At 44.1% G+C, this 26,919-nt stretch overlaps 2 protein-coding genes and 1 long non-coding RNA gene across 8 annotated transcripts in view; 2 read left to right on the top strand and 1 right to left on the bottom strand.

Annotated features, from left to right (window-relative positions):
• LOC310757463 overlaps nucleotides 1-26,919 on the bottom strand; it is a 253,294-nt gene that overhangs the window by 182,179 nt on the left and 44,196 nt on the right. The gene's annotated exons all lie outside the window — the stretch shown is intronic.
• LOC310756781 (vomeronasal type-2 receptor 26-like) lies at nucleotides 7,565-12,794 on the top strand. Its single transcript, XM_083601515.1, has 4 exons — nucleotides 7,565-8,291; nucleotides 9,822-10,049; nucleotides 10,495-10,621; nucleotides 11,632-12,794. The coding sequence occupies exons 1-4, from the start codon at nucleotides 7,863-7,865 to the stop codon at nucleotides 12,540-12,542; spliced, it is 1,695 nt and encodes a 564-aa protein (XP_083457641.1). The 5' UTR covers nucleotides 7,565-7,862; the 3' UTR covers nucleotides 12,543-12,794.
• On the top strand, nucleotides 21,028-26,801 carry LOC310756927 (uncharacterized protein). 6 transcript variants are annotated; one of them, XM_083601874.1, is made up of 3 exons: nucleotides 21,028-21,165; nucleotides 23,016-23,227; nucleotides 25,197-26,797. In XM_083601874.1, the coding sequence occupies exons 1-3, from the start codon at nucleotides 21,107-21,109 to the stop codon at nucleotides 26,345-26,347; spliced, it is 1,422 nt and encodes a 473-aa protein (XP_083458000.1). In that variant the 5' UTR covers nucleotides 21,028-21,106; the 3' UTR covers nucleotides 26,348-26,797. The 6 variants fall into 6 exon arrangements, with proteins under 6 accessions (XP_083458000.1, XP_083458003.1, XP_083458005.1 ...); XM_083601877.1 differs by having other exon boundaries at nucleotides 21,057-21,165; nucleotides 23,054-23,227; nucleotides 25,197-26,795; XM_083601875.1 differs by lacking the exon at nucleotides 21,028-21,165 and adding an exon at nucleotides 21,180-21,302 and having other exon boundaries at nucleotides 25,197-26,795.

Raw genomic sequence — 26,919 nt, 5'->3', positions numbered from 1 at the left:
AGGAGAGAGCAAAGGCCCATCGGCCTCACTGAAAGTGGACTGACGCCATAGTGAAACTGTGACCACAACTTTCACCATCATGAACATTTCATGAATATTTTGCAGGTGGGATTCAAGCAGTTGGTCCCTTACCTTTACCGCCCCAACCTGGCCACAGTGATCCATGTGACGGCCACCTCCAGGCTTGACTACTGTAATTTGCTCTGCGCGGGGCTGCCCTTGAAGCTGTTCCAGAAATTCCACCAGGTGCAAAATGCTGCAGTGAGGCTCCTCACGGGGTCTCTGCCATGGGAGCATATTCTCCCAGTGCTTTCCCAGCTGCACTGGCTCCCGGTGGAGTACAGGGTCAGATTTAAAGTGCTGGTTTAACCTTTAAAGCCCTTCATGGCCTAGGACCCTCGAACCTATGGGACCGCCTCTCCCGGTATTGCCCATGGAGGACCTTAAGGTCCATAAATAGCAACACCCTAGAGGTCCTGGGCCCTGAGGAAGTTAGATTAGCCTCAACCAGAGCCAGGGCTTTTTCAACACTGGCTCTGGCCTGGTGAGACCAGGGCCCTGCAGGATCTGATTTTTTTCTGTAGGGCCTGTTAGACAGAGTTGTTCTGCCTGGCCTTTGGCTTAGAGTCAATTTGATTCCCTCCCCCTCTTTCTTTTTCCTTTCTCCTTCTGTGATGAGGCTGCGTTTTAACGTTTTAATGTTGTATTTTAATCTTGTTTTTAAGTTGTATTCATTCAGCTTGTTTTTATTATTGCTTGTTAGCTGCCCTGAGCCTGGCCTTGGCTGGGGAGGGCGGGGAATGAATAAATAAATTATTATGATTATGATTATGATTATTATCATAGAGCACCACATAATCAGGATGAATGCTGAATCAGCAGGGTGTCTGGAGAAGCCTTGAAACAGGTGGAAAGCATTATTGTTTGGTTGACTGATTCATTGACTGAATTAGAAGCAGGATGTCACCTCACTATCCTCTCAAAAATGGGGTCTATTTTAGTGGACCCAAAGGAGAACTTTGGACAAATCCCTTGAGTTTCCATGAGAAGTAAAGGAAAGGGGAAGGGGGAAGAGTGATGTTGTGTCAGGCGTGGAGAGTTCTCCTCTCCCTTTGGTAACATCACAGATAAGAATTAACAAGCAGTTGATCTATTTATAGTCCTTTTAATACAGCACCATGTTGCAAGCAGAAATACACAGCTCTCCGCAAGGAGGGCAGTTGGCTGCTCTAAATCCTCCTTCCGACTTCCGTAGCATTTTAGGTGCCAATGGGAAGTTCTTCCCTCCCTCTGACTTCTTTGCTCTCTGATATGTTCAGACCTCCGAGTCTGTGGTGAGGGGGGTTCCCCACACTCTCAAGTGACATCTCAACTAGCTGCCCCCTCCCTTTGGGTTCCCTTGTCATTGTCTCGTACCTGGGCAACTCTTCCCTCAGCTGTTCAGCTCCTGTCTCTCTGCTTCTGAACAGCCTGTGAACAAGGGTGTTTGTGTGACTTTTCCCCCTCCATCTCTCCATCGGAGAGGAAACTGGTCTGCCATAGAATGCATTCCCCTGTCCTCGTCTTTAGACTATTCCCTGACATGTTGTGATCATTTGGGTTGCCCTTTTTGTAAATTTTGATATGTTATGGGGTGCTGCAAGTTATTATTCTCTCCCCAGCGCTATTTAAGATCTATACGCTATTTAAAATCTATATGAAGTCATGGGGTGCGGTCCTGAGGAGCTTTGGAGCAAGGGGCCACCAGTATGCCCATAACACACAGCTCTAGGGACATGGCTGGCAGGGTGATCTACTGAGCTTCTTGGGCTTGCTTGTCGGGAGGTTGGCGGTTCGAATCCGTGCGACAGTGGCAAGCTCCCATTGCTCTGTCCCAGCTCCTGCCAACCTAGCAGTTTGATGTTGTTTTTTAATTTTTTTATATGAATAAAATAAAGAAACATACAACAAAAAGCAATACAAGATTCAAATGCCAAAATTCCGCTGAATCTCCTGACTTCCCCCCAACCCTTCTGTAGATCCTAGTGGTAATATTTACACCTGCATATCAAAACTGTCCAAATTTTGTCTTTCCAAATTGTCCATACTTTCCGTTAATTTACAAGTGTGGTTAAAATCCTGCTAATGTTTTAACCTGCTTACAATGGTCTTGCTTTCTGAGCTTCCCAATTAATTTGGCCATTTCAGCATAGTCCATCAACTTGGTTTGCCATTCTTCTCTGCTCAGGGTTGTTTCTTCCATCTCTGGGCTCGTAGCATCCGTGCAGCTGTTGTCGCATACATAAACAATCTTTTCTGGTCCTTTGGTATGTCGGTACCTATAATTCCTAATAAGAAGGCTTCTGGTTTTTTAAACAAAAGTTATTTTAAACATTTTTTCCAATTCATTATATATCATCTCCCATAATTTTTCAGTTACTTTATAGCCAAGTGGGGGGAGAATGTGGGAATTTTCCAATGTTATCCTGATGACAGTGAAGAGACTGAGGATAAACAACAGCAAAGGCCCACACCCACTAATGAAGGTTCTGAATCTGAATCTGAATCGGATGATTCAGCGGATTTCAAGAGTGCTACGGCCTCTATGCGACCCTCTGAAGGCTCTGATCGAGAATTGGAGGAACCACTGTTCACTATAGGCCACTTTTCTCCTAAGAAAGAAGAGGAGTGTTGAAGACTTATGACTAATTCGCAGGTCTGAAAGAGCCACGAGAGGTAGACCTCCAAAGAGATTTGCTGATGAATTTACACATCCACCACATATGATAAAAGGTACCTTCTTTTTCTTGACATTTCCAGCAGGTATTTGAACTCGTTCTATTTGGAGCCAAATACCACCAGTACATCATTTTCATATAATTTTATGTCAGTGAACAAGGTCCCATAAATTTCAAATCTGTTTTCCATTACCTCTCCCAATCTGCCATTTGTATATTGTGTCCCAAGTCCCAAACTCTGGCTTCCATCAAGGTGTCCCATCCCGCCAGAAGCGGTTTAGTCCTGTTGGCCACATGACCCGGAAAGTTGTCTGTGGATAAACACCCGATCGCTCGGCCTGATAGCGAGATGAGCGCCACTCCCCATAGTCGCATTTGACGAGACTGAACCATCCAGGGGTCTTTACACCTTTACATTAACACACAGCTCTCCTTCTCCATAACAGGAGAGTCTCTGAAGGCTTGTGACCAGTGTCTGGATGCACCAGTGGACTCAATAAGATCCAATAAATTGTGTTCAAATCCTTCAAAGTCCACTTACCTTTAATGGTCAGGTGGTGGTGTGGCCAACCAAGTCCACGCCCGCAATTTGGTGCCCTGCTGGGGAGGGTTGCAGCCTGCCTGCGGATTGACCAATTGTGCCAGGCTTAGGTGCAGGCATTCCACAGGGGGTGGGCCCAACCAGCCACTAGGCATTGCTTTGCCCCGATCCCTGGGGGGATAACTTGCCCAGGCCCATATGTCTTATTTTCATACTAAGACCTTCCTATGAACATTGTCAGCTGCCATATTTGGGGCCTGGTGTCGGAACTCTGCACAACCGAGCTACTCCTCCGCGGACATTCTTCGTCATCTACTCTGATAGTGATTAACGACCTAAGCCTTTGATGAGGCTCTAAGCACGTTCTCATTCCCCAGAGTATACAAACATCAGCAGAAGGACGAGAAATATATGAGCTACATTGCTACGTTTTATTTCAAACTACACAGGACAGAAAAGAATATACATCTGCTCTCTGTGAAGGCAGAGAAGCAACTGGAACAAAGAAACAGGAAATGAGTAATAACAACATCCGTCTCCCGTCTCCCGTGAGACTTCCAACAGTCTGGAATGTAAACAGAGTCTTGTGACTCCAAAAACTGCACAGTGGCATAAACAGAAATCTAACTTTCAATTCAATTCAAAATCCTTTATTAGGCATAGCACACCACACATTATCAAACAAACATCATATACAGACTGTATAAAATACGGGCTCAGCGAACACAATTTATCCCAGTCCTAACAGAAATCTAACACCTGGCAGGAATTATTCCACTTGGTAACTTGGCCCTGGCCATTTGATTTTCGCCTTCCTCATAGAAATCCTCACAACTTTGTGAGGTTAGGCATTGGGTAAGCCTTAGTCTTGGCTGGAGGGGAGGTTACAGCCTCTGTCCGCCCCTTCTTGGTTAAGGGTATCCTGTTAAAGGGATCTGTGAGGAGTTGCTTCTGTCTGGGTGCCCAGGTGGGGGCTAGGGCTATAGCACTCCTCCAACAGGGCCCCCTCGGTGGTTATCCCTACTTGATGTAGGTCATGGGGGGCAGGTGTGGATTACCCTTAGATGCACTCCCAGCAGGTGGACTGCGGTGGAATAAATGGCTATACGCAATGCCGATGCCAAACCATTCACATCTGTAATCAATAGAGTTGTGGCTCATTTGGACCCAATGTTATGCTGTTGTCTTGTCTGGTTTTTCATCACTTAGGGAGTGACAGGAACACAGGAGCTTGACACACAATTTGTAGGCTCTTTGGATGATTCCCACTTCTAAAGGAGCAAGTGCATAGTTTGGGGGTACTCTTGGATACCCCTTTGTCACTACAGACCCATGTGTCCTCTATGGCTGTTGGTCAACAGGAATAGCCTGACCACTGGAGTAATGGAAAACCTGGAGCTGGACTACTGCAATGCACTCTTTCTGGGGCTGCCCTTGGGTCTGGTGCAGAATCTCTAGTTGGTGCAACGTGATGTGGCCAGATTGTCCTTGCGAGCTTTTGGTCAAGAACATCTGGCACCCCCCCCATTTGAAGGACTATCCACTTAAACCTATTTTCTGCTTCCTGCAACTTCCATTCCTGATCCACCAGAGGACCTCTTCTCTTATTCCATGACTACTAAGCTTACCTAGGAGGCACCTTGTTGAAAGCTTTTTTAGAATTCCAAGTGTTGGTTTGTCTGTTTCTTTATTAAATTTTTACACTGCCCTTCACCCAATGATCTCAGGGTGGTTCGCAGCATAAAAATACAGGATAAGACCAAAAAGTATATAATAAAAACAAGAACAAAAACAAAACAAAAAACCTACAAAAAAATCTGAATCGCCTCTGTCTTTACGTGAAATTTCAGTTCCCTTGTTCACCTCTCAAATTCATCAGAATAGCCCTATCCTGTGTTAGCATCAGTGCGCGCGCGTGGGGGGGGGGATTCTGCCAGGGCTCACGTATGATAGTTCAGGGAACTTCTAACTTTTAAGCATGGCATTTTTCACCAATCTTTGGCATTTGCATCTCACAGTTTGGAGGTAGATCTTGGAGTTTTCGCAAACATGTTTTTCTTCAGCCCTGCAGTTGCAGGTGGAGCTGCATAAAGTGTTTAGGAACTTGCAGAGGTGGTACTTCTTCTCCGTATAATTATCAAAATGATAGTGTGTGTGGTTTTTTTGCTTCCAAAGATCACATTTGAGTCCACTAAACGTGATGTTATGGATATGAGGCAGAAAGGTCTGGCAGATATATGCCTCCTAAGCCACTCAAAACTTGGGGGGGCTGAGATGTAGGACAGATGATAACTGCACCAGAATGAGGTTGGCTTGACTTCTCTCCACTTCAGATGTGATCCCTCTGCAGGGCTCCGTTAGTAAGAAGAAAGTTACTGCATCTTGCAAGGACCACAACAAAAGACTTCTAATTCTTTGTAAGGGAGGTGCTCGTTCCTGGGAGGAAAAAAGATGGTCCTCATTCTACTGCTTCTACTGCCTTATGGGGACTGTGGGAAACTGAAGACAAAATGCCTCTTGTCTTTGGAAAGGGATGAGATAGATTCACCTAATTATTTCAGGCCAGGAGACCACCTCATCAGTGGGGTCCTTTCTGCCACAAACACTGTGTTTCATCATCATATCTTTAGCCAATGTCCTTCCACCAGCTTTTATTGGTAAGACGTTTTGTGGGGATGGATATTAAATATTAAAATATTATTAAAATAAAATATTAAACTACAGTGGTCTGTTAAACATTAAAAGCTTCCCTGAACAGGGCTGCCTTCAGTTGTCTTCTAAAAGTGTAGAAGTTGTTCTTCTCTTTGGCATCTGGTGGGAGGGTGTTCCACAGGGCAGGTGCCACTACCAAGAAGGGCCTCTGCCTGGATCCCTTTAACTTGGCTTCTTGGAGTGAGGAAACCTCCAGAAGGCCCTCAGCGCTGGACCTCAGTGTCCGGGCTGAACGATGTGAGTGGAGACGCTTCTTCAGGCCGTTTAGGGCTTAAACGTCAGCACCAACACTTTGAATATATTATGTCCCACATCCTGCGCCCATTTTATAATGACGCAATTTACCTGGTCCTCTTTAGTGTCCCATTCCAAAAGCTTGTAAACGTACTGAGAACCAATGCAGATCTTTCAAGATTGGTGTTATGTGGTCTCGGCGGCCGCTCCCAGTCACCAGTCTAGCTGCCGCATTCTAGATTAGTTGTAGTTTCCGGGTCACCTTTAAAGGTAGTCCCACATAGAGCGCACTGCAGTAATCCAAGCGAGAGATAACTAGAGCGTGCATCACTCTGGCGAGACAGTCTGTGGGCAGGTAGGGTCTCAGCCTGCATACCAGGTGGAGCTGGTAGACAGCTGCCCTGGACACAGAATTGACCTGCGCCTCCATGGACAGCTGTGAGTCCAAAATGACTCCCAGGCTGCGCACCTGGTCCTCCAGGGACACAGTTACCCCATTCAGGACCAGGGAGTCCTCCACAGCTGCCTGCCTCCTGTCCCCCCAAAACAGTACTTCTGTCTTGTCAGGATTCAGCCTCAATCTGTTAGCCGCCATCCAACCTCCATCTGCCTCACACAGGACCTTCACTGCCTTCACTGGTTCTGATTTGAAAGAGAGGTAGAGCTGAATATTAGAGGTAGAACAGAAATATCACTTGGACAGTGCTGGCATGTATATAATTTCTCCCCCCAGGAAAGGACCCACAAAGTACTGGCAGCTCCTCTCCTTCTTGTATGCCATTCAAGCGATCAACCAGAATCAAAAGCTGTTACCCAACATCACCCTGGGCTACAGCATCCATGAGAACTTTTTTGATGGAAGGGTGACCTATGATGCTTTGCTAGACATGTTGTCAATTGGGCAGCTGAACTTTCCAAACTACAGCTGTGGTAAACAGACTAACTTACTGGCTGTTCTCGAAGGGTCCGACTCTCAAAACTCCATCCAGATTTCAAACGTGTTGGGCATCTATAAAATCCCACAGGTAGGAATGGAGAGAGGTATAATAGCATTATGATATTGGCAGTCTTATTTTCAACTACCCTCCTGTTGATCCCTAGCATCAAATTTGCCTTCTTTACGGCTGCCACAACCTTCAAGGAAATCACTGTTCCCACCAAAGGGTCCTTGCACTGGACCTTCCTCCTGCCTAAGACCTTCCCAATCTCATGTTGGGCTTAGAAATATTTAGGCTTTGATCTGAAATCAAACAAGATACAAATCTTCCTTCTCTTCCCAGGTCACTTATGCTTTTGTCTCTCATGTTCTGAATGATAAGAGGCATTTCCCTTTTTTCTACTGGATGGTCCCCAAAGAAGAAGCCCTGTACCCAGGGATTGTCAAGCTGCTCCAGCACTTCCGATGGACCTTGATTGGCCTCCTTGCACCAGACACCGACAATGGAGAGAGGTTCCTGAAGAGCTTGACACCCGTGCTCATCAAGAGCGGAGTCTGTGTTGTCATCTCACAAAGCATCCAAGGACTGAATACAAATGGAGTATACATACCTCGTCTTCCATTCCGCAAGTGGAGGCAAGTGCATGTATTTGTTTACTACGGGGAAAGGAGTTATTTCTTAAATGGACTACAAATTATACAACAGTTTTTTGACATATTGATGAAATCCATTGTTGGGAAAATCTTCATCACAACAGTTTTGTGGGATGTCGCCCTGGAGCTGATGTATAATGAGATATCTTTCCAACACATCCATGGTATATTTTCCTTCTTCACTGAGACAAGTAAAGGGGCAAAATACGGTGATTTTCTACCCTTTTTCTTTGGTATTAAGAAGTTTTGGGAGGATGCTTTTAATTGTTTCTATTTAAAGCATGCATTCTCAGTGAAAGGCCGGACAAGATGCAGAGAGAGAGGGAAACTGGAGAGGCTTCCCCAAGATGATCTGGAAAGAATCCTCTCTCTAGACAGCTACAGGATCTACAACACTGTGCAAGCCGTGGCTCGTGCCTTAAATGCTGCATATTCATCTAGATCTAAGCAGAGGGGAACTGAGAGAATGGGACTTCAAAGGCTACAGCCATGGCAGGTATTTTCTTTCCCTTCATAGACATCTCAACTGAGCATGACAATCGATTGTAGTGTTGCAGATATTGAATATTGCGCAGTTTGAAACGATTGGAAGCATAAGAACTGGAAGCATTCATTTCCTTTTGGAAATGAATTATTGTCCAGGCGCATAGAAATATTATTCACTCTTTACTCGCAGAACTCTTTATAACAGAATGAGAACATCATTCTGTCCAGCACAGGCTCGGGATCTCTCTCTCTCACTCTCTTTTACTTTCAGGAGAGCTTCCTTTACATATTGCCTCTATTGAGTTTTGGAGCCAAAGACAAAAAGGCAACTCCCTTCAAAAAGGAGATATTGCAATCCAATACCTTCATCACATGATCTAAGGTTACAACACTCACATGTTAAACCAGTTAGTTAATCTTAATCTCAGCAAGAGCCCAGAGCCCTTTAGAAAAAAACTACTATGGAAAAAACCCAAAGTTTGCAAAACACATTACCCGTTTTCCATTTTAAACCTTCCTTAATACATATACATTTTTCATTTCTGTTTGCTATTCTTATTCTTGCCTCATTGCACAGCCCCCCGAGCAACTGCTCCCATCATGTGCCCAATTCTCCTTTCCCCGCAAGTTGGAATTATTTTTGGCAGGGGAGATGACATTGATCAGGCTGTCTCTAATCTCTATTCCTTTCACACCCACTTCACTCTGCTCTGGCTCTCTGTTCCCTCCACCAAGCTCCTGCCTTTCCCTGCTGAAGCCCATATTAGAGATTTCATTCAGTTTGCCTTGAAAGGAAAAACGAACCTAATTCACTCTTTCTGAAAGAATCCAAGGGGGCAGCATCCTTCAAAAACATGCTTACTAGGAGAAAATCACACAGAAATGCTGAAGAATTCTGATGAGTTTCTATTATTATTTAAAAAATGCTTCAGAAATGTGGAGAACTGAATTTAAGATTGGGGTTTGTGTGTGAGAGAGAAAACAGTATGAACCAAAAGTGACAAGATCCCTCCATTACTATTTGAGTCTGCAACCAGCTCTAAGCAAAGGGGAAGTGGATTGTCATTATGCTTCCATTATTATTATTATTAGATAATTTTTATTAAATTTTCAGCCTAACAATTCCAAATAAACATTTTACAAACTCTAAAATATCCGATAACTTCCCTTCTTCTCTTTCCGTGGTTCATTTTACATCTTATACACCCCTGTATATTTTGCTATAACCAAATCAGTTTTCTACTTTTACATCCATTAAACATTATTTACGTGGTTGAATTTATCTTAATGCTGCCACCGTTTTCAGCTGCATACAGTTATTTTCCCTATACTCAATAAATGCTTTCCACTCTTCTTTCAATGTATCTTCTTCTTGCTCTCTTATTCTGTATGTTAAATCTGCAATTTCTGCATATTCCGTCCACTTAAGTTGCCAATCCTCTTTAGCTGGGACCTCGCTCACTTTCCATTTCTGGGCCAGCAAAACAGGGGCCTATGCTTCCCTTTATTCTAAATGCTCTCATCTTTGCTTCTGTTCCAGCTCCACCCTTTCCTAGGAAACACCCAGTTCTACAATTCTTCCATGGACAGAGTGTATTTGGATGAGAACGGGGAGCTGGCAGCCGACTTGGACATTGTGAACTGGGTGGTGTTCCCCAATAAATCCGTCCTCAGAGTGAAGTTTGGGAGTATTGACAGACAGGGATCCCCAGACCTGAAGTGCTCCATCGACCAGGAGGCCATTGTGTGGCCCAAGTGGCTCAATCAGGTGACGGGGAATGGGAATCATGCCTGTCATTTTGCTGTCTTTTCTATGAGCTCTAATAAGTGCTCCCTGTTCTGTGGGCTGCTGCCCTCACTTGCCTGTCAACTCCAGCACTGGGCCGTTGTTCCAGATAGTTCCTACAGCTCCTCTGCTCAGCTGGGTGCCAAAGAAGGCTTCCTGCTAAACTGTGTGAATGGGGAAAGGGGGGTTCCTCGCTTTTCTCTTGTTGCATGAATTTTATCAGTAGCGAATAGCTCATAGCCCCTATACAGAACTTTATTTAATGGAGGTCCTTTGTTTTTTTCTGAATTTAATCATGAATCATTCATGTAATGGACAGTGATGGGAAATGCTGAGTTTCAAGCTATAGTCTAGATGCTACAGCAGATGACAACATACTATGCCTCAAAGAACAATTCTCATTGACGCTCTTCGTCTTTGTGCCTAGACCCTTCCTACTTCCAGGTGTGTGGAAAGCTGTCGCCCTGGATCCGTCAAGGTGATTCAGGAAGGGAAGCCTCTTTGCTGTTATGAATGTCTTCCCTGTGCAGAAGGGACCATCTCCACTCAGGAAGGTGGGTGACTCCAAGGGAAAGGCTGGCCTTGGGGAAGCGAGAAGGGTTCAGTCAGGAATCTCTCAAAACCATTTCTGGGCAGGATCAGGCTGGTATGCTTCATGTGTGGGAGAGAACTGGGTGGTTCAAATTATCATCATCATCAATCTCCTTTTATGATTATTGTTTACGATATTGTTCTAAAATGTATCATCATCATCATTATATATAAATATATTAAGCTGATTGGGAAAGGAGGATATAAACATGTCAATCACTAAATGCCTGCCCACCCATTTCCCACTTCTTAGCCCTACTATTCATCCTTACTCCAAAAAATGCCTTTGGTCAAATGTGAAGGAGGGAGGTCTAAACCACGGAGCCTCTTGGTCTTGCTGATCGGAAGGTCAGCAGTTTGAAACGGGGCTGAGGTCCCGTTTCTCTGTCTCAGCTTCTTCCATCCTAGCAGTTTGAAAGCACACCAGTGCAAGTAGATGGATAGGTTTCACTGCAGTGGGAAGGTAAACGGTGTTTCCGTGCGCTCTGGCATTCGTCATGGTGCCCCTTTGCGCCAGAAGCGGTTTAGTCATGCTGGCCACATGACCCAGAAAGCTGTCTGTAGACAAACACCAGCTCCCTTGGCCTGAAGCAAGATGAATGCTGCACCCCATAGTTCTCTTTGACTAGATTTAACTGTCCCGGGGTCCTTAAGGAGGGAGATTCTTATGGACCTAGGGTAGATATTAGACTTCTGCACAGACCCCTGATCCTCCTTTTGGCCCTGGTATAGGGGGCTCCAAGCAGCCCAACCTGCCAGAGGCCAAGCTGGGAATCTCTAGCCCTGGAATCTGTCCCAAATTTCTTCGGGTTAGAGCTAATGTTTAGAAAAACCTAATTAAATACCTGTAGTGATCTGTGGCTGTCCCAAACTGACTTGGTCTACAACTGAATCCCTCCCCAGAGGCTAGATACTGCTCAGGGCTTGGCTGAATCCAGAGTAGTAGACATTACTCTCTCTCTCTCTTTTGCAGATGCAGACCATTGCAAAAAATGCCCAGAAAATCAGCATCCAAACATGAACCGAGATCAATGTGTGTTCAAGCATATCACCTTCCTAGCCTATGAAGAATCTCTGGGGGTTGTCCTACTTTCCCTTGCCCTCCTGGGGTCCTTAGCCACAAGCTTTGATTTAGGAATCTTTATTAAATACAACGAAACTCCCATAGTCAAAGCCAACAACCGGGACCTCTCCTACATCCTCCTCGTCTCCCTCCTGCTTTCCTTTTTGTCCTCCTTCCTGTTCATTGGGAGGCCAAGGAAAGGGACCTGCCTTCTCCGACAAACAGCCTTCAGCATCATCTTCTCTGTTGCTGTTTCTTCTGTGTTGGCAAAAACCATCACTGTGGTTCTGGCCTTCCTGGCCACCAAGCCAGGGAACTCAGTGAGGAGATGGCTGGGGAAGAGTCTGGCCAACTCCATTGTCATTTCTTGTTCCTGTGTCCAAGTTGTCATCTGCATGATCTGGCTGGGGATCTCACCACCATTCCCAGACTCTGACATGCACTCCCAGCCTGGGGAGATCATCCTGCAATGCAACGAAGGGTCTGTGGCCATGTTCTATGGTGCCCTTGGCTACATGGGCTTCCTGGCGGCCATCTGCTTCACGGTGGCTTTCCTAGCCAGGAAGCTGCCTGGGGCCTTCAACGAAGCCAAGCTGATCACCTTCAGCATGCTGGTCTTCTGCAGTGTTTGGGTGTCCTTTGTGCCCACCTACCTGAGCACCAAGGGGAAGTACATGGTAGCCGTGCAGGTTTTCTCCATCTTGGCCTCCAGTGCTGGGCTCCTGGGCTGCATCTTCATTCCCAAATGCTACATTATTTTGCTGAGACCTGATCTGAACACAAAGGAGCACCTGACAGCAAAAACTAAAAATAGCATCTGATTCTTAAAATATTATTTTTCAAGAAGGTAGGGAAGTGAGATTCTTGAAAAATGATGTTTCAGTTTAAAAAACCATTACCCTCATTTGATCATGTAGAACCAACCAACTTAATGGAAGTAGTTATGAAATTTGGCTGAAAATTTGTTAATACTTTGGAAGATATAGATCACATAGATCACAGGGAATTCACATTACCAAAATTTTGTAATTATTCTTGGAACGGAACAAGGATGTCCACTGTCACTCCTGTTATTTCTCCCAGTGAATCTCCAGCCCCCGGCTCTCTCACTTCCTCATTCATCATCACCTCCTCTGCGGGTGCTGCTAAGTACCCTCTGTCTTTGAGCTCTTTGCTCTCCTACTTTCTTTTTTTTTTATAATAATGTTTTATTAAGATTAACAATAAAAAACTACATCCAAACATAATACAATAAACACACAGAAAAATAAAAAACACAACAATACAATCTATCACAAAACAAAAAAGAACAATCAAAGTGGTGCGGGAACTTTATGATCCTTGTGTTCAGGACCCTTGTGTTTCTGGGACCCATAGATGGCTGTGGGGACATGCAACAGACCACGCTTATAGAGAGTTTGCATGAAACCCACAAAAATGGTTAGCTCCATTGGGCCCTTAACTTTAGAAAAGGGGGGAGTTTCAGGGAGCATGTGGAAGATTGGGGCAATCAAAACCCATTCCTCCTGATCAGAATTGATGAGTTGATGACCACTGTAAGCAGATGAAAACATTAGCAAGATTGCAATAACACTTGTAATGTAGCAATTGCTATGGAGAAAATGGAGTGATGTAAAATATGGACTATTGAACAGTATGCAGTTGAACCCATGGAGGGGAAGGTGTGAAGTCCAAAGATTTGGAGAGATCTTTAAATATAGATATGTATGGTTGTATTGTTATAATCTTATACTTGCAAAATCAAATAAAAACTATTAAAAGAAAAGAATTGATGAGTTGGTTGTGTTGAGTGCTCACAGCCCATCCCAAGCAAAACGTTCAGGTTCATTGGGCCCTTAATCCAAAATGGGGGCTGAAGGGGCCACACAGGTCAGGGGGACTTGAAACCCATTCCTTGTGATCAAGAACAACAGGAAATTCACATAGGGAGTTCAAGCAACCCACCCTGAAAACAATATTAGGTTCATCCCTCTCTTAAACCAAAATAGGATTTCAGGGGCCACCTGGAAGGTTGGGGCGCTCTAACACATCCCTTGGGATTGCAGGGGGATGAGATGGTTGTGCACAACCTGCCACCCTCAAAAATATGTTTGTGATGACATTTAAAACTAGCCCGTTTGGGGTGTCCTAAAAGCACGAGGGAAAGAAGGAAGAGCACAGCCACTTTTCATTTGTGATGTAGGCTTTTTGCTCTATCCCTCTCACCGTCTGCAGCTGTTTAGGGAATTGACAAGACAGGGGATATTTTATGCACCAAACCTTTCAGACTCAGTGCGAGAAATTATGAATCTCTGGAGAAATCCCTGGAGAAATCCCCAGGAAAAGTAAGAATATTTATGAGGTGGGGAAGCATCGCCCTGGCAACCTTCTGGAGTCTCTCTGTGGCTTGAGGAGCAGATGCAGAGCTGGAGAAAACATGTTTGCAAGAACACAGAGAAGCAGCTGCCCTGTTTTGACATGGGCCAGCATAGGGTAGAAAGGTCAGCTTGGACTTTTTTTTTTATAATAATATTTTATTAAATTTAACAATAAAAAGATACATAAAACACACAGAAAAGTAAAAAGCAACAATACAATCTTTCACAAAAAAGAAAAAAAACAATCGGAAACACCACAAATAACATAAATAACATAAAACAAACACAAATCACTCTTTTCTAATTATTCATCTTTGGTCAACTTATTTTCCTGACTTCCTCGCACCTCCCTTTTTTGTATCCCTCTTTAACAATTAGCTCAGCAAATTCATATCGTACTACTTTGTCCTTAAATGTTTACCTCCCAAATTTATAGTTTCCAATTTTTATCTCTTGTTACTAGAACTTCTTCTTTTTATTTCAGTATCATCCACATTCATACATTTTACAGTACTTCTGTAAATAGATTTTAAATTTCCTCCAATCTTCTTCCACCAACTCTTCTCCCTGGTCTCGGATTCTGCCAGTCATCTCAGCCATCTCCATATAGTCAATTACTTGCATCTGCCATTCTTCCAAGGTGGGTAGATCTTGCGTCTTCCAATGCTTCGCAATAAGTATTCTTGCTGCTGCTGTAGCATACATAAAGAAAGTTCTATCCTTCTTTGGCACCAATTGGCCAACTATGCCTAGGAGAAAGGCCTCTGGTTTCTTCACAAATGTGCATTTAAGCACCTTTTTCATTTCATTATAAATCATTTCCCAGAAAGCCTTAATCTTCGGACATGTCCACCAAAGGTGAAAGAATGTACCTTCAATTTCATAAGGTCAGCTTGGACTTTAGATAGCAATGCACCTTCGTTGGGGTCAGGACCAATATATTATTTTAGGAAGTGTGCAAATATATACACGCTCTACATAGAGTACCTACATCTGAACACTGTGAACTCATGAAACCCACTCCCTTTACAAGGATATGATGATAATGGTGATGATTTATTTATTTATTGAGTTTATTTATTTAGAGGTCTCAGTGGAGTTCACAGAAAAGATCACAACATATATAACCAGAATAAAAACAACAACCCAATAACACCCACCCCCCGAAAGGAGCCACATTTTAAAAGGGTATAGGATGTCAGTCTGGTCAACCAAAGGCCTGGTTAAAGAGGAAGGTTTTTGCCCGGTGCCTAAAGGTGTATAATGAAGGCGCCAGGCAAACTTCCCTGGCAAGAGCATTCCACAGACAGGGAGCCACTGCTGGAACCAGGCAGAGGGCCTTCTCGGTAGTGGTGCCCGCCCTGTGGAACGCCCTCCCTTCAGATGTGAAGGAAATAAGTAGCTATCTTATCTTTAAAAGACATCTGAAGGCAGCCCTGTTTAGGGAAGCTTTTAATATTTAACGCTTTATTGTTTTTAACACTCGATTGGAAATCGCCCAGAGAGGCTGGGGAAACTCAGCCAGATGAGCGGGGTATAAATGATAAATAATAATAATAATAATAATAATAATAATAATAATAATAATCTAGTCCAAACCCCAGCAATGGGAGAATCTTAACTAAAGCATTCATGTTAGGTGGTTGTCCAACACTCCAAGGAAGGAGAGTCCACAATCTTCCAAGGTGAGGGAGTCCGTTCCACTGTCAAACATCTCTTACTGTCGGAAAGTTCTTCCTGACATTTAGTCAGAATCTCCTTCCTTGGAACTTGAATCCATTGGATCTGATCCTACCTTCCAGAGCAAGAGAAACCAAGCTTGCTCCATCTTCCATGGGACAGACTTTCAGATATTTAAGTTGCTCTATCACATCTCCTCTCAGTTTCCTCTTTTCCAGGCTACACATACCCAACTCCTTCAACCGTTCCTGAGACTTGTTTCCAGACCCTTCATCATCTTGGTCGGTCTCCTCTGCGCATACAATCTTCTTCAATTGTGGTGCCCAGAACTGGACACAGTATTCCATGTGTCTGCTGACCGAGGCTAAATAGAGCAGTACTATTCAGCCTTGGTCAGACCACACCTAGAATATTGTGTCCAGTTCTGGGCACCACAATTTAAGAAAGCCTCTCCTCCTTACAGAGGGGAGGAGTTGTGAGCGGGAGCTGTTTCCCGTGTCGGCAGGGGGCGTTCCGGCCCCTGCCCAGCTGGCCCGGCTGCCACATCATGCTCCCAGGTAGCCATCCAGTCAAATGCGGCCGCAGCAGCACTTCCCTTTCATTGCGCTGCTGGTTTTCATCAGATCACCCACCCACCCTCCCTTTAGTTCACTGCTTGGTTCTTGACCTTGCTATGGACCTGTGGTTGGTCGCCTTGGTTGCCCTTGGTAGGAATTTTCATCCAACTGGCAAATTGGCACCAGCCACTTGGTTTTTCGCCTACCTCGTAGCAAATCGTCACAACTTTTTGGGTATTGGCGGTTAGGCATTGGAATATGTTTGCGTATTGGAGGGCAGGGTGTGGCCATCGCCTACCTCTGCACTTTATGGGTATTCCGGTAAAGGAATCTGGCGGTCGTGGATCCTGTCCGACGCCCTTGTGGTGGCTAGGGCCATGGCACGACCCCCGGTGACATCAGGGGGAGCTTACAGTTGTATTTGCATCAACAGGCTCCTCCTACTGGTGGTTAACCCTTGTTAGACTCACCCCTTCCTGTTGTTTTATCCAGTGCCTAAGCCAATACCTCTCACGTGCTGTAATCAATAAAGTTGTGGCCTTTTTTAGTCCATTAACCTAATAAGGTGAAGGAAAGGATTGGACCCTGATTAATAAAATACACACGAGGCTTGGCCAGCAAGACTCTGGGAGGAAATGCCAATAATAATCTGCCACACCCCTTGAATTTATTTAAGGACAATTATGAGAAATGTTGGTCAGAAGTTAAAAAAGATTTAGAAATTTGGTCCAAATTGAGGCTTTCCTTGTTGGGTCGAATTGCAGCTATAAAGATGAATGTATTGCCAAAAATGTTATTTCTGTTTCAATCATTGCAAATTTTGGACAAGATGGACTGTTTCAAGAAGTGGCAGAGAGACATTTCTAGATTTGTCTGGCAGGGCAAGAAGCCCAGAATAAAATTTAAAATTAACTGATGCAAATGAAAGAGGCGGATTTGCCCTGCCAGACCTTCAACTTTACTATGAGTCAGCAGCATTCTGCTGGTTGAAAGACTGGCTACTTCTTGAGAACACAGACATTTTGGATTTAGAAGGTTTCAATAATGTTTTTGGGTGGCATGCATATTTGTGGTATGACAAGGTTAAAGCACATAAGGTATTCAAAAACCATATTGTCAGGAAAGCATTGTTTAATGTCTGGATAAGATACAAAGATTTATTGGAAAACAAAACCCCAAGGTGGCTTTCGCCAATGGAAGCTAAGGCTCAGAAAAAGCTCAATATGGAGGCCAAATGGCCAAAATATTGGGAAATTTTGGAGCAAGAAGGTGACAAATTGAAGTTGCAGAGTTTTGAGAAACTTAAAGATAAAGTGCGAGACTGGCTTCACTACTATCAAATAAGAGAGGCCTATAATTTGGATAAAAAATTTGGTTTCCAGGTGGAAAAATCAAAGTTGGAAATAGAATTGCTAGAACCGAAAATTAAGATTTTGTCAAGAATGTATAACTTGCTGTTAAAATGGAATACACAGGATGAAACGGTCAAATCAGCTATGATCAAATGGGCGCAAGACATAGGTCATAACATTATGTTTGCTGACTGGGAACAGTTGTGGACCACCGGTATGAAGTTTACGGCATGTAATGCCTTAAGAGAAAATATTATGAAAATGATTTACAGGTGGTACATGACCCCAGTCAAGCTTGCAAAAATTTATCACCTGCCTGACAATAAGTGTTGGAAATGTAAAGAAGCTGAGGGAACGTTCTTTCACCTTTGGTGGACGTGCCCAAAGGTTAAGGCCTACTGGGAAATGATCTATAATGAACTGAAGAAGGTATTTAAATTTACCTTTCCTAAGAAACCAGAGGCCTTCCTTTTGGGCATAGTAGGCCAATTGGTGCCAAAGAAAGACAGAACATTTTTTATGTACGCAACAACAGCAGCAAGAATACTTCTCGCTAAATATTGGAAGACACAAGATTTGCCCACCGTGAAAGAATGGCAGATGCAAGTGATAGACTATATGGAGATGGCAGAAATGACCGGCAGAATTCGAGACCTGGGAGAAGAGTTGATGGAAGAGGATTGGAAAAAGTTTAAAGATTATCTACAGAAATATAGTAAATTGTTTGAATGTTAAAATGATGTGGGATCTAAAGGTAACAAGGCATTTGGGATATAGTTAAAAGAGCAATGAAAAAAAGGATGTAAAAAAGAGGGGAAATTAGAGATATAACAAGTGGGAGTATACAATTGTAAATGAGATATGAAAGAGGGTTAGAATTTGCTGAATTTGACGGGATAAAGAGGAACACAAAAAAGGGAGATGTGAGGAGGCCAGGAAAGAGGGTTATAGAACCTTGAAATTTAAAAGTGGATTCTTTTTCTTTTTTATTAAGTGTGTATTTTTCGGTTTTTTGTGTGGATTTGTTTGTTTTTTATGTGTTGTAAAATTCTAATAAATATCTATTAAAAAAAATAATCTGCCACACCCTGGCCCAGGTCCCTTTTATTAACAGAAGAACTCTTAAGTTAAGCTAAATAAACAGGAACCAAGGAGGAATGCATTTAGGAAACCCAGAGGTCATAAACCTATAGGAAAGAAAGACAGTATTTACCATCTCCTTGTGAACTCTCTTCCTGGCCCTTAAGATCGACCTAAAGATTAACAAAATCTACATCAAAGCTACTTTCTGTCTTTATGTTCTGAGGATGCCCGGTGAAGCAACTGGTCTGTATTTTAGAATGCTGTACGTGACTGTCAGGCAGTGAGAAAATGGCAGAGGTGCAGAGGCTTGTGGGATTCGATCAGAAATCCTGTCAAATGGCTCAAGCCCAGTCAAAGCAATGCGTTCATTGCTGACACAATGGCTTGCTACATTTTCCATAGTTCCTCATAGCAATCCCACCTGACCACCACAATTAACTGCTGGAGTCATGTTGTGTGGGGGAGAGACACCGCATCCTGACACTTTCATCAAGGTTCCTCCTGAGTAAGCTTAGTCGCCATGGAATAAGAGAAGAGGTCCTCTTGTGGATCAGGAATGGAAGTTGCAGGAAGCAGAAAATAGTATTAAGTGGATAGTTCCTTCAAATGGGGGGCTGTGGTGCCAGATGTTCTTGACCAAAAGCTCGCAAGAACAATCTGGCCACATCATGTTGCACCAACGAGATTCTGGACCAGACCCAAGGGCAGCCCCAGAAAGAGTGCGTTGCAGCAGTCCAGCTCCAAGTTTTCCAGTGCTCCAGTGGTCAGGCTATTCCTGTTCACAAAGAGCCCTAGAGGACACGTGGGTCTCTAGTGACAAAGGCGTATCCAAGAGTACCCCCAAACTATGCATTTGCTACATAGGCTTAGGATCCAAGGCCATTATTGTGAAAATGAATTAATTGTAAGTAAAGAACCCTTTTTCTGTACCAGTCGGACTCCTGAGTATTTTTTTTTACCTTTTTAGTCATGCTAATGTGTGAATGAGACTGATTTTGAGTGGTGCCATGGCTGTTGCCCTGTGCCATGAAACATATGAGTGGGCCTCCCTGCCTCCACCTGCCGCCAGGTAGGAGAACAAAAGCCAGAGTTGTCTGAGTGGGTGGAGCTGGAAGCAGGATGGAAGTTGGACGCACAAAGACGTGCATGCTCTGTGCTGGATTCAAAGCAGGGACTAATGCAGTGCTGATGCTCCGTGGAGTATTAATGCGGTGAAGCCCTGCTACCTATGCTCAGGTTGCATACGCAGTGGTACCTCGGGTTAAGAGCTTAATTCGTTCCGGAGGTCCGTTCTTCACCTGAAACTGTTCTTAACCTGAGACACCACTAATGGGGCCTCCCGCTGCCGCCGCCACGCGACTTCTGTTCTCATCCTGAGGCAAAGTTCTTAACACGAGGTAATATTTCTGGGTTAGCGGCTCCTCCTGGGCTCCTGCCTTGGAGGAGGAGAGAGCGGGGCTCCGCTTGTGCTCGGCTTGCCAAGGGTTAAAAGGCACAGAGCTGGCTTTCTAGAGAGGACAGGAAGTGGCGGCGTGGGGGGGGGCAAGGTCCTCCCAGCAAAAGCCCCTCCCTCGCCATTCCCGCCTGCAAGCGGAGGGGCTGCTTCCGTCTCCCTCTCTCTCTTGCAAGAGCTGCCTGGGGGTGAGTCTCGCCTCCCTCTCCCTCCGGGTGCAGTGGGGAGAAGGGGCTGCGGGGAGGATGCCTGGGGGGCTGGTCAGATCGTGCCTGGGGGGCAGACATTCCCCCAAGCCAAGCCAAGGAGGGGGCGAGGGGGCCAGGGCTCTGCCCCGCTCTTCTTGCTTGCCCCGTTGTGGAGGAGGAGGGGGGGTCTTGGAGGGGGGAGCCTGCAGAGAGAGCCCTGGAGTCTCGATCAAGAGCTGAGGAGGAGGAGGAGGAAGGGTGGTCTTCCTCTTGGCCAGCATCGCTACTGTGTCTTTTCTCCTGGCAGATCAAGGAGACAGCAGAAACTGCTACATTTTTAGGAGATCTCGGTGTGTTTTTCCATGAGTAGAATACAGTGGTACCTCGGGTTAAGTACTTAATTCGTTCCGGAGTTCCGTTCTTAACCTGAAACTGTTCTTCACCTGAAGGACCTCATTAGATAATAATAATAATGTGGCCTCCCGCTGCTGCCGTGCTGCCGGAGCATGATTTCTATTCTCATCCTGAAGCAAAGTTCTTAACCTGAGGTACTATTTCTGGTCTGAGGGACGGTGGACCGGCCCACGGCTGAAAAAGGTTGCTGACCCCTGGTCTATAGCTCTCCTTCTGGAGCCAGAGAGGTCGGGGTAGTCACTTTCCAGGGCACCATTTAAGATGTAGAGGTTTAGCCTGAATGCTGTTTGAGCCAAGCAGATGCCTGCAAAGTTTGATTTCTGATCTTTGGAACAACGGGTGAGGAGGAATCCACTGGCTTCATGTTTGGGAGGAGACCATTTGTGCTGTGCATAAAGGGCATGATGATTAGGGCCCAATCTGGCATTGAGATCCCCTCCTAAAACTCCAGATGCCTTTGGGTTAAGCAAAATAAGGTCAGTGGTATAAATTTCCCTTTCAACCCACAAGTCTCTGATCTGAGATTTCTGCCTCATTGGGGTCACATCAGCGTTAATTACCAACAGGGCCTGGTGGCTGAATTGTATCAACACTGCCCTGGCTTATGACTTGAATGAGGGGAGAGGGCTTGAAATGGCACGTAGGGTAGTGGAGACTAAGACCCCCAGGCCCCCTTTCGCTCTTCCACGCTTTACCCCTAGATCCTCTCCAGTTGAGAATGAATGAAATCCGTTGAGTAACGGCTCATCCGCTGGTATACAAGGAATATTCAGAAGAGTCACTCTCTGCATCACTTCCACTATTATTAGTAAAGAACTAGGGTGACCCTGCTGGGAGTACAAGATTCCCGATGGCTTCGCTCACAAGGGTCATAGGAACGTGCAGGCCCACTCATCACAACAAGGTGTTGATCCAGCGAGTGAGAAGTACATTTTTGCTAATTTAACCGGGGTGTCAAATACCACCTATACACCATTTTCATGTAGTTCTCCTTCAGTAAAGTACATGCAGAAAATTTCAAATCTATAATAATAATAATAATAATAATAATAATAATAATAATAATTCATTATTTATACTCCGCCCATCTGGCTCGGTTTCCCCATCCACTCTGGGCGGCTTCCAACAGAATATTAAATATTAAATTACAGAATGATGGGGGTGGAGACGCTCCTTCAGGTATACTGGGCCGAGGCCATTTGGGGCTTTAAAGGTCAGCACCAACACTTTGAATTGTGTTCAGAAACGTACTGAGAGCCAGTGTAGGTCTTTCAAGACCGGTGTTAGGTGGCCTACCTTCCAAATCTAACGTCCAAAGCCTTTTCCAGTCTGTCATTAATATATTATGGTCCACATCTTTCGCCAATTTTATCATAATGCAATTTACCTGGTCCTCTTTAGTGTCCCATTCCAAAAGCAGATCGTTCATTTTTGACAGCAGTTTTGTACTACCTTCTACTATTTCTCTCTGAAATCTTGACACTTGATAACTAAATCCTTTCTTTTCATGATTTTTAAAAGTTTCATTTAGTTGTAAATATTGTAACCAGTCTATTACATTTTCTCTTACTTCTTCAAAGTCCTTTAATTTTAATTGGTTGTCAGTTTCTGTTAACAGCTCTTTATGACTATGAAAACTTTTATGAACTTTTGCCTTATGATACCATAGATAAGCATGCCTGGCGTTGCAGTCTTCAGGCTTGGGGACAAGATGGTGCCTGGTTTTTGCACCAGGTTCTGTCCATAAGCCCCATTAAGTTCAATGGGATCTATTCTCAGGTCTCCACTGTGCAGACCATGCCGGCCTTACAAAGTGGAGAGAGGAGTTAACAGAGGAAATTGGAACCACTGGAAAGGTTTATAAATGGGGTTTGTGTTGGGAAGGGGCTGCCCCATTTGTGCTTTTCCAGGGGCAGGAGAATCCAGTTAGAGCCAGGGTGGAGTAGTGGTTAAGAGCGGTAGACTCGTAATCTGGTGAACCGGGTTCTCAACTTCGCTCCTCCACATGCAGCTGCTGGGTGACCTTGGGCTAGTCACACTTCTCTGAAGTATCTCAGCCCCACTCACCTCACAGAGTGTTTGTTGTGGGGAAGGCAAGGAGAATGTTAGCCACTTTGAGACTCCTTCGGGTAGTGATAAAGCGGGATATCAAATCCAAACTCTTCTTCTTCTCTTCTTCTTCCCTGCAGGGCCTTTGAGGCTCCCTTTGCTTCTTCCTGTCTCCCAGGACCCTGCAGCTTGTTTTGGCTCCTTGACTCTTCAGGAAGGATGAAAGAGATGGATCCTGCAAAGCTAGTGAGGATGGAAGGGGGAAGATGGACAGTTGACCTGGTCAGGTTGTCTCCTACATCCCTCCTCACAGCCTCTGAGCGTTCCTCTCTAGGGCTCTCAGAGAGATCTGGTGAGTTCCAGGGGAGTGGAGATGGGGACATGGAGGGGTGGAGCCAGAGAGGTATTGGGGCTTGCTCAGCCTGGGGGTGGGGGGAGGCAGGCAGGCGGGGGGAGATTGAGAAGGTGAGCAGCTCTTTGGGCTCCACCACCTGCCTGCCTGCCTGCCTTTGCCATCTGCAGGGAATTTGAGCTAGGAATACATGACAGCTCCTCGGCCACCACGATGTATTGGCAGCTCAAAAGGTCTAATGCCAGTGCCGTGACCTGAATGCCCTACCAGTGTCAAAAAACTTACTGCTCCATCACACAGCAATAGAAGCAACAAACTCTCCATAAGGAAGTCAAGGAGGAGAATCGTGGGATCATGGACCCTCTCGGTAAAGCTCCCCGTTGGATCATAAGATGAGTTTTGAAATTCCATACATACCTCTATGTGATGAACCTCCACTATTTGGATGGAGATCAACAGCATCTGGGATTCTAACATCCCCACCATGAACCCTGAATAGAAGGAGATCAACTGTGAATGTTCTTTGTCTAGTCATGCCTTTTTAAACAGTGACCAGGTTTGTCTGAACTGCCCAGTAACTTCAATGTGTTCCTCTGCTAATTCAGAGGGTTAAATTTGGATATGAAAACGTCAAATTTCCCCCCCAAGAGATCCTAGAAAATAGCTCCCTTTCTGTTCTTCAGACATAGAATATAGTGCCAGCTTTGACTTTTCAATGATAGTTAAAATTCTGTCACATGACTCTGGTAATCTTTCTTTTCTTCATGTCTTAGACCAAAAAAGTTTCTTATTAAATTGCGATGACATCTTCTAAATTTATAAACTTTCTCCAAATTGTGAAGAACTTCTCTGGCAGTAAGACATCTGCCTCAATACATTGTATCACTTCAAATCTGTATAACACTATTCTCATTCTCCTATTACACTGTGTAAAATTTCTTCTATGCATCCTAAAAAATTCTTTCTACTTTTCAATCTGCCTTTAAAAATTGTTTCTGAGAGGATAATTAAGAGTGCACTGGCAAAGTGGTCAAAATGTTAATGTCAGTTTCTGAGGTAAAACGTGTCACTTTACAACTCTGCACCTGTCTTTCTGGATTATTCGTGGTTTTCTGGATTTTGTGGGCCCCAAAGCCATTTTCTGTGGTATTTATATGTGTGGAGGTTGTCCCGGGTTGTTTGACCCTTGAAAAACATAGCTTTTTTTTCTTCTAGAAAAGGCTCCACAAGATTCTCTGTTTAGAGTTTATACAGAACACATTACATTACTTGATATACTAAAACACGTTTACATGTGCTTATATCTAATAGATCTATATATCTATTCTTTACTGATTTAGATTATTTCTACATTTATCCAATCGTTATTCAAGACAATAAGCTACACTCAAAAAACCAAAATAGTTCAACATCAAATAATACTGCTACATTAGGTATGAAGAGTGAATTACAAGTGCTTCTATCTATATGAGACTTTACAGACTTTTTCTGAGGCCCATAGCAGCATAAAACAGGCAGCAGGTGCTCTCACGGAAAACCTCTCTCTCACTCGACAGTTGAGAACAGACCTAACTGAAAAAACGGCCTTCTGGAGTGACAGTCACCCTTTCCATAGCACCTTGGAGGCAACATTCACACACCGAGTTGTTGGGGAAGTTGAGCTAATTTCTGTCAGGTTTGGGTTTCTGTTTTAGCCTCTGTCCGTTTTTTAAAGAGAAGACCAATGTTAGAGTTGGAGTGGATTTCATGATTGTGGCAACAAAAATCCGTCCTAGAAAAGAGCCAGACTTTCTGAACCTCTGGTTCTCAAAAATATGTCTGTGAATGCTGGTTGACAAAGGCCATGACCTCTGTAGAAAGACCTCACACCTTCTGTTCTTCCTCTTTCACAAATATTCATTAGCATTGTTCAATAATTGGGGGCTCCATTTCATCCTGAGGATCTAATTAGTTTCTGTCTTTTTTGTAGGTGGTGATGAATTGGAAATGAAGAATGGGGGAGACCGTGACAAAATCCGCACAGTGGAGAAGCCATATCAAAATTGGGAGTATGGAGAGAGCTCCAGTCAGAGTTCCCCTTCCCACCAAAGAACTCCCAGTGGGAAGAAAGGCTATCAGTGCTCAGAATGTGGGAAGAGCTTCAGTCGGAAGGACAATCTCACTTCGCATCAAAGAATTCATACTGGAGAGAAACCCTATCAGTGCTTGGAATGTGGAAAGAGGTTTCGTCAGAGTGGGGCTCTCACTTCCCACAAAAGAATTCATACAGGAGAGAAACCCTATCAGTGCTTTGAATGTGGGAAGAGCTTCAGTCAGAGTACCCATCTCATGTCCCATCAAATAATTCATACAGGGGAGAAACCCTATCAGTGCTTGGAATGTGGAAAGAGCTTCAGTCAGAGCACCCATCTCATGTCCCATCAAATAATTCATACAGGAGAGAAACCCTATCAGTGCTTTGAATGTGGAAAGAGCTTCAGTCAGAGCACCCATCTCATGTCCCATCAAATAATTCATACAGGGGAGAAACCCTATCAGTGCTTGGAATGTGGAAAGAGCTTTTGTCAGAGTGGGGTTCTCACTTCCCACAAAAGAATTCATACTGGAGAGAAACCCTATCAGTGCGTGGAATGTGGGAAGAGCTTCAGTCAGAGCAGCAGTCTCGCTTACCATCAAATAATTCATACAGGGGTGAAACCCTATCAGTGCTTGGAATGTGGAAAGAGCTTCAGTCAGAGGAGCAGTCTCGCTTCCCATCAAAGAATTCATACAGGAGAGAAACCCTATCAGTGCTTGGAATGTGGGAAGAGCTTCAGTCACAGGCAGAGTCTCGCTTCCCATCAAATATTTCATACAGGGGTGAAACCCTATCAATGCTTGGAATGTGGAAAGAGCTTCAGTCACAGGCAGAGTCTCACTTCCCATCAAATAATTCATACAGGGGTGAAACCCCATCAGTGCTTAGAATGTGGAAAGAACTTTAGTCACAGCCACAATCTTGCTTCCCATCAAAGAATTCATACAGGGGTGAAACCCTACCAGTGCTTGGAATGTGGGAAGAGCTTCAGAAAGAGGGCAGGTCTCATCCGCCATCAAAGAACTCATACAGTGGTACCTTAGGTTAAGAACTTAATTAGTTCTGGAGGTCGATTCTTAACCTGAAACTTTTTTTTTCTTTCAAAAATTTTATTAGTTTTTACAATATCAACGACAAACAAAAACATAAAGCAAACAAAGCATAACAAACATAAATCATAACCTTATTGAAAATAACAGTTATTTACTTTGTAAAATGACTTCCTCGTTTCCCCCTAGTTGAATTTCATTGCATATCCTTATAACGGTTTTCCAAATCCCAATTTTAATACCCTTTAAATTAAACATTAACATCTTTAAATCTTCTCCTTGTATTAAACATATTATTTTATCAGTTAACATAAATACAATCCTAAGCCCGTTAAGTATCTGGACGCTATTTCCAGTTATTTTAGCTTAACAAATTTAGCTAAATAATCATTAAGTTTCTTCCATTCTTCGTGGTGTTCCTCCTCCTTCTGGTCGCGGACGGCTAGCTCCATAAAATCCATCATCTTCATTTGCCATTCTTCTACTGTTGGTAATTCTTGAGTTTTCCACTTTTTAGCTAACAAAATACAAGCTGCAGTTGTGGCATACAAAAATAGATTAACATC

This window comes from Podarcis filfolensis (genome assembly GCF_964270895.1).
Source record: "Podarcis filfolensis genome assembly, chromosome: 2".
NCBI classification, from domain to species: Eukaryota; Metazoa; Chordata; class Lepidosauria; order Squamata; family Lacertidae; genus Podarcis; species Podarcis filfolensis.
The sequence above is the reverse complement of the archived record's forward strand: the minus strand, read 5'-3'. Positions and strand labels throughout refer to the sequence as shown.